The following is a 7,626-nucleotide window of genomic DNA, read 5'->3' as shown; positions in this document are numbered from 1 at the left end:
TCATATAAAAATTAAAATTTTTTTAGGTTTTGGGTGGATTTTTAAATTTTTTGAGGGTGGTCACGAATTATCGTCCTTTTCGCTCTAGGACGCATATTTAAGGAGATATGGCCAAAAGAAGTTTTTCATATAAAAATTTCAATTTTTTTAGGTTTTGGGTGGATTTTTGAATTTTTTGAGGGTGGTCACGAATTATCGTCCTTTTCGCTCTAGGACGCATATTTAAGGAGATATGGCCAAAAGAAGTTTTTCATATAAAAATTTCAATTTTTTTAGGTTTTGGATGGATTTTTGAATTTTTTGAGGGTGGTCACGAATTATCGTCCTTTTCGCTCTAGGACGCTTAGTTTAGGAGATATGGCCAAAAGAAGTTTTTCATATAAAAATTTCAATTTTTTTAGGTTTTGGGTGGATTTTTCAATTTTTTGAGGGTGGTCACAAATTATCGTCCTTTTCGCTCTAGGAGGCTTAGTTTAGGAGATATGGCCAAAATAAGTTTTTCATATAAAAATTTCAATTTTTTTAGGTTTTGGGTGGATTTTTAAATTTTTTGAGGGTGGTCACGAATTATCGTCCTTTTCGCTCTAGGACGCATATTTAAGGAGATATGGCCAAAAGAAGTTTTTCATATAAAAATTAAAATTTTTTTAGGTTTTGGGTGGATTTTTCAACTTTTTGAGGGTGGTCACGAATTATCGTCCTTTTCGCTCTAGGACGCATATTTAAGGAGATATGGCCAAAAGAAGTTTTTCATATAAAAATTAAAATTTTTTTAGGTTTTGGGTGGATTTTTAAATTTTTTGAGGGTGGTCACGAATTATCGTCCTTTTCGCTCTAGGACGCATATTTAAGGAGATATGGCCTGGTGAGGAATAAAACAAATGTTGAGTTTGAATTTTATTACACCATAAGGTAGATTTATTAAAAATTCTGTTGAAGACTTTATTCGCGAGCTGTTCACTTGTTTCAATCAATGGGCGAAGCTAAAGTGATTTTTGATTTCATTGTTCAATTCTAGTGTACCAAATTTAAAGCGGTACTTCATTCATTATTTTATCAATGATATTTCAAAGTCATTCATATTTTCTACATACGTATAAAGTATTGCTTAAGCTTACTCTTTTTCATTCATAGGTTTACATTCATTGATATTAACAGTTTTTGAAAGCAACAACAACATATTCATATTAGTAAAGTAATATAAAAAACAACAATAACAATACTCATTGAGAATCATTCTACGTGAGATTATTAAAGTGACAAGAGCAATGAGTATAATTATGAATGAGAACACAGTGTTATATTTATGAATGAGAGCAATGTGTTATACACAACGAGAAATATATAATATAACAAATAGACAGCTAAGCATGAATGAAGTAAATAATAATAAATTTGAAGCGAGCACAGTGTGGATTAAAAGTACGTTCACCACCATCCCGGCCCCCCTGAAACGTAGTTTCAGATTATGGGAAGTTTTACCAAGGTAGAAATAGGACGTGTCATTTCTCCGCATTGCGTTTTAAGTTTTACAGCTCTTACATTGCCATCTATACCGGGATATGTTTCGATCACTTTTGCCAGTAGAAATTTGGAGGGAGGTAAATTCTTTTCTTTGACTACAACAACATCTCCAACTGCTAGATTTGGTTGAGGTCTATTCCATTTTGGTCGCTGTTGCAGAGAAGTTAAATATTCTTGATGCCAACGTCGATAGAAACCTTGAAACATATTTTGTACATGCTGCCAATAACTGTTGTGTATTAATTCGTCGTTGTCGAAAACATTTGAGGCAATTATGAGTTAGATTTCGAATCAGATTTCTTGCACCAATAATCCAATAGGTTTGACGGGCAATAACAAATAAGGCCGATACTCCGGGATGCAGATTTTTCTCATGAAGGTTTTGTAAAATCAATTTGGTTATTCGGCTACATATTGGCAAGATTATTGGATATTTTGAAGCATTGTCTAGTTCTGAGTTACGTAGGCGCCCACCTACCCGTAACAAGCCGCTGCCGTCTATGAAGGGGTGTAGTTTTGCTAATGAAGATGTTGTACTTACTAGGCGTTTACTTTGTAATAGCGTGCGCTCTTCGCTAAAGGCATCTTGGGCATACTTTGTCAGAATTAGTTCGGCGTGTTTAAAGTTGTTGAACGAAATGTTCGGCGATTTTATTTGGTGTGGATATCTAGTGGCATTGATGAACTTGAAGATGTAGGCTACGACACGTATGAGTTTATTCCATTTCGAAATGCGGTGTACCAATTCATGTAGTGGATTATAGTCATTCACTGTTGAGACCAGAACTTTTGAAGAAAGTTTAAAGGCAGAAAGGGCGTCAGGATCTGTAATTACATCAAATGAATTAGAACAGTTATTCATATTACTGATTTGGAATGGGTCCCTCAGCCATTGTGGGCCCTTCCACCAAAGATCAAAGCAACGAAGTGTTGATACAGGCATCCCTCTTGAGGCACAGTCGGCCGGATTTTCTTTAGAGGCAACATGATTCCAAAACTTACGAGGCAATATTTCCAATATTTCTGATGTTCTGTTGGCTTCGAATGTCTTTAACTTAATGGGTGGTTGAGATAGCCAACACAAAACAATTGTTGAATCACACCAAGCTCGTATATCAATTGATTTGTGTGGCAAGGCTTCTTTTATTCTTTTGAGTAGACGAGATAAAATAAGAGCTCCGCATAATTCAAGACACGGCAACGATTTTTGTTTGATGGGAGCTACCCTTGTTTTAGCAGCAATGAGTTTGACATGAGTATGACCAGTGTCGTCTACGAATCGACAATAAACTGCGGCAGAGTATGCGTGTATGGAAGCATCCGAGAAACCATGCAGCTCCAATTTTGTAACATCATTCAAAATGTATCGTGGAAGTGTAAAATCTTGAATAGAAATTAAATCTTGTCGAAATGTAGTCCATTGACGTGTAAGATTTTCAGGAAGTGGTTCATCCCACGATAGCTTGTGTGACCATAGTTCTCTTAGTAGAATTTTAAATTGTATTACCACAGGAGATAATAAACCCATGGGATCAAATATACGTGATACATCAGATAGTACCTGCCTTTTTGTTGCGACTGGATTTTTGTTGAGTTCTATATGATACCCCAGTTGATCTGACGATGGTCTCCAAAAAATACCGAGCACCTTTTTTACATCCTTTTCGGGAGCTGCAAAAAACAATTGATCTTGTGTACTATCTGATATACTCACGCAATTTGAAACCCATTTCCTTAGTTCCAGGCCTGCTTGGGCTAGTAGATTTACCAAATTATCACGTATGAAAACGATTTCTTCTTCCGTTTGTGCCCCGGTAATAACATCATCTACATAAAAGTCCTCCATTACCACCTTCGATGCAATGGGGAACCTGGATCCATAATCATAGGCTAACTGCTCCAACACTCGTACTGAAAGATATGGCGCACAAGATGTGCCATATGTAACCGTGCATAAAATGTAATGTTGTACCTCGTGTAACGGCAACTCTCTCCATACAATACGTTGATAATTTTTGTGATGTTCAGATATCCATATTTGTCTGAACATTCTTACTATGTCGGCTGAGAAAACATACCTGTGGAAACGAAATCTCAAACAAACAGCAAATAAGTCCCGTTGTATACTTGGCCCAATGTGCAAGTTATTATTAAGCGATATACCGTTGGAATCTTGAAATGAGCCATCAAACACGACTCTAATTTTTTCTCCCAAAACTGGATGATGGGGTAGATAAAAAACTCTACCATCAGTAACATTAATCTCATGAGGTTTGAGTTTACGCATATGTCCCAATTTTTCATAATCTCGCATAAAACCAATATACTTATCTCGAATTGCTGGATTTCGTTGAAACCTTCTTTCGACAGCATAGAATCGAGATAGCGCACCATTTAGTGTATTTCCAAATATTGGGTTTTCATTTTTAAAAGGCAACTGAACTACGTACTTACCATCACTTGCACGCGAGTGAGTGGTTTGAAAGTGCGTCTCTACAAAAATGTCATCTGGATCGGCTTTAGTATGGTGTTCAGTTTCTTCTAGTTCCCAAAAGCTTCGAAGGCAACGATCAATATCCACGGTGGTAACAAGTGTAGTAGTTTGGTTGTAAATTTGCTCCGTCTCAGCACAAGTTACAACCCATCCAAAAATTGTTGAAATTGCAATAGTATTGCCCTGTGAATCAATACGTTTGTTGAATGTGAAAATGTTCCAAATATGTTCTAGGCCAAATAAAATATCAATCTGTGACGAAATGTTGTATGTGGGGTCAGCAAGAGGCAAATCCATAAGTTGATTTTTGATCTTATTTTCAAAGCTGTAGCCAGGAAGAGATGCAGTTATTTTAGGCAGAACATGTACCTTGGCGTTAATCGATTGCTCAGAGATGCGTGAACGTACGAATATTTGACATAAACCCCGAGTTGTCTCGGCTTTAATTGATGAAATACCATTTACAATTATTTTTGAGGGATATCTTTGAAGGCCTAGACGTTGAGCACAACTCTCAGTGATAAAAGACAGCTTTGAAGCGGTATCTAATAAAGCTCGACATGTTATAAACTTTCCAAAGCGATCTTTGACATAAATAGAAGCAGTGGGCATGATAAATTCTTTGTCTGACGTACAATGTTTACTACTAGATGGAAGTGAAGGTAACGAAATGGGACATGCAATGTTAGCGGTAGTGGACCACTGAATATTGGCACTAGCTGTATTATTAGAAGAAGACGGTGATTCAGGGGGTGAAGACTCCGAAACTTGACCGGGTAAATATGTAGGTTCATGTTCATTACTCGGAAGATGTAGGAGTGAATGATGTCTTCGATGACATTGCTTGCATCTACCTTTTGATGCACAGTTGGAAACCGCATGACCCTGTCCGAGACAATTATAACATAGTGCAGATTCTTTTACGAAGTGACGGCGCTCATTAATATCTTTTTGCAGAAATGTGGGACATGTAAAGATTGAATGGTCGGGACACTTGCACAATAAACAGCTGGGTTTTGCTTTAGTACTCACCAGACATTTTGTATGTTTACCTTGTGACTTGCCTGAATGACTGTGCTTGGATTGATGGGCCTGTTTCTTTGCACACAATTCAACCTCTTCTCAGCGATTGTCTAAGAATTCAAAAAAATCGTTAATGGTAGGAAGTGGATTATCCCGACTATCACGAATCCACTTGCTCTTTGATTCAGGATCAAGTTTAGATAACAATAAATAGATTAACCACCAATCTCTTTCATCTTTACCTATAGCATCAAGACCACGAATTATTTCATTTGCCCCGTCAGATATTTTTCTCATGGTTGCAGCATTTTCCGTCGATATTGATGGTAGGGCCATAAATGCTTCTATGAAAGAAGTAACAATTTGCTTAGGGCGATCATACCTATCATTGAGCCTTGTCCAAGTTGTTTGAAAAGCAGTTTCGGTAACCGGAATATGTTGTATTAATCTTGCGGCATCTTCTTTGAGTAGCGACTTCAGGTAATGAAACTTTTGAATATTTGATATTCCTTTTGATCCTATAGCGCTCTCAAAAAGATCTTTAAAACTTGGCCAATCCTTGTATGTCCCTGTAAAAAATGGAATATTTATGCGAGGTAAATCATTTTCTTTAGGATGGCTAGTCGTTGAAAGTTTTTCCAAAAATGCAGCCTGTTGATCTGCCAACTTTGCTATTGCTCCCGAGTTGGCTGTACTTTCATTCAAAGCAGGAGCATATTGTGATTTTAAAGCATACAGTTTACCACGCGCTGAAAGGTATTTCTCTTCGTAGTTTGCAAAATCAGCCTCCGGGTCCGCAAAATTTTCCACATCTTTGAATTTGTATAAATCATCTGTTAATTTTACAAACGCTTGCCAAACCTCTTCCAAACGCTCCAAGCGGCTAACCACATCATCGAAAGTTGTTTCTGCGGATGGAACCTGAGCAAACGCCAAAGCACGAGTAATAGAGCCTTTCAAGCGACCTCTGGTCATCGTCAAGGAATTCATTTCTTCAGACATGATGTGTTATTTTTTACTTTAATTTGCACAATAACTTCGTTTTTCGATTTTGATAGTTGTGGAATTCCAGATTTTATTAAATGACTGGATGATCCGGTTCGAAGGACCAACACTTATGGTGAGGAATAAAACAAATGTTGAGTTTGAATTTTATTACACCATAAGGTAGATTTATTAAAAATTCTGTTGAAGACTTTATTCGCGAGCTGTTCACTTGTTTCAATCAATGGGCGAAGCTAAAGTGATTTTTGATTTCATTGTTCAATTCTAGTGTACCAAATTTAAAGCGGTACTTCATTCATTATTTTATCAATGATATTTCAAAGTCATTCATATTTTCTACATACGTATAAAGTATTGCTTAAGCTTACTCTTTTTCATTCATAGGTTTACATTCATTGATATTAACAGTTTTTGAAAGCAACAACAACATATTCATATTAGTAAAGTAATATAAAAAACAACAATAACAATACTCATTGAGAATCATTCTACGTGTGATTATTAAAGTGACAAGAGCAATGAGTATAATTATGAATGAGAACACAGTGTTATATTTATGAATGAGAGCAATGTGTTATACACAACGAGAAATATATAATATAACAAATAGACAGCTAAGCATGAATGAAGTAAATAATAATAAATTTGAAGCGAGCACAGTGTGGATTAAAAGTACGTTCACCACCATGGCCAAAAGAAGTTTTTCATATAAAAATTTCAATTTTTTTAGGTTTTGGGTGGATTTTTAAATTTTTTGAGGGTGGTCACGAATTATCGTCCTTTTCGCTCTAGGACGCATATTTAAGGAGATATGGCCAAAAGAAGTTTTTCATATAAAAATTTCAATTTTTTTAGGTTTTGGGTGGATTTTTGAATTTTTTGAGGGTGGTCACGAATTATCGTCCTTTTCGGTCTAGGGCGCATATTTAAGGAGATATGGCCAAAAGAAGTTTTTCATATAAAAATTTCAATTTTTTTTGGTTTTGGGTGGATTTTTCTACTTTTTGAGGGTGGTCACGAATTATCGTCCTTTTCGCTCTAGGACGCATATTTAAGGAGATATGGCCAAAAGAAGTTTTTCATATAAAAATTTCAATTTTTTTAGGTTTTGGGTGGATTTTTCAATTTTTTGAGGGTGGTCACGAATTATCGTCCTTTTCGCTCTAGGACGCATATTTAAGGAGATATGGCCAAAAGAAGTTTTTCATATAAAAATTTCAATTTTTTTAGGTTTTGGGTGGATTTTTCAACTTTTTGAAGGTGGTCACCAATTATCGTCCTTTTCGCTCTAGGACGCATATTTAAGGAGATATGGCCAAAAGAAGTTTTTCATATAAAAATATCAATTTTTTTAGGTTTTGGGTGGATTTTTCAAATTTTTGATGGTGGTCACGAATTATCGTCCTTTTCGCTCTAGGACGCATATTTAAGGAGATATGGCCAAAAGAAGTTTTTCATATAAAAATTTCAATTTTTTTAGGTTTTGGGTGGATTTTTCAATTTTTTGAGGGTGGTCACGAATTATCGTCCTTTTCGCTCTAGGAGGCTTAGTTTAGGAGATATGGCCAAAAGAAGTTTTT

The 7,626-nt window shown here is 36.0% G+C and overlaps 1 protein-coding gene across 1 annotated transcript; it reads right to left on the bottom strand.

Moving 5' to 3' along the window:
- Nucleotides 1–889: 889 nt before the first annotated feature.
- LOC142241083 (uncharacterized) lies at nucleotides 890–4,634 on the bottom strand. Its single transcript, XM_075312822.1, has 2 exons — nucleotides 2,527–4,634; nucleotides 890–2,349 (listed from the first exon to the last, which is right to left on the bottom strand). The coding sequence occupies exons 1-2, from the start codon at nucleotides 4,628–4,630 to the stop codon at nucleotides 1,658–1,660; spliced, it is 2,796 nt and encodes a 931-aa protein (XP_075168937.1). The 5' UTR covers nucleotides 4,631–4,634; the 3' UTR covers nucleotides 890–1,657.
- Nucleotides 4,635–7,626: the final 2,992 nt, after the last annotated feature.

This window comes from Haematobia irritans, chromosome 5, assembly GCF_050003625.1.
Source record: "Haematobia irritans isolate KBUSLIRL chromosome 5, ASM5000362v1, whole genome shotgun sequence".
In the NCBI taxonomy this organism is placed as follows: Eukaryota; Metazoa; Arthropoda; class Insecta; order Diptera; family Muscidae; genus Haematobia; species Haematobia irritans.
The sequence above is the reverse complement of the archived record's forward strand: the minus strand, read 5'-3'. Positions and strand labels throughout refer to the sequence as shown.

What these genes read in the sequence shown, in the direction of transcription:
- LOC142241083 (XM_075312822.1), bottom strand. Translation starts at nt 4,630, where the DNA reads ATGCCCACTGCTTCTATTTATGTCAAAGATCGCTTTGGAAAGTTTATA. An exon ending in AATATTGGAAATATTGCCTC is followed by an intron (nt 2,350 to 2,526) that starts GTAAGTTTTGGA and finishes ATGTAATTACAG; the next exon opens with ATCCTGACGCCCTTTCTGCC.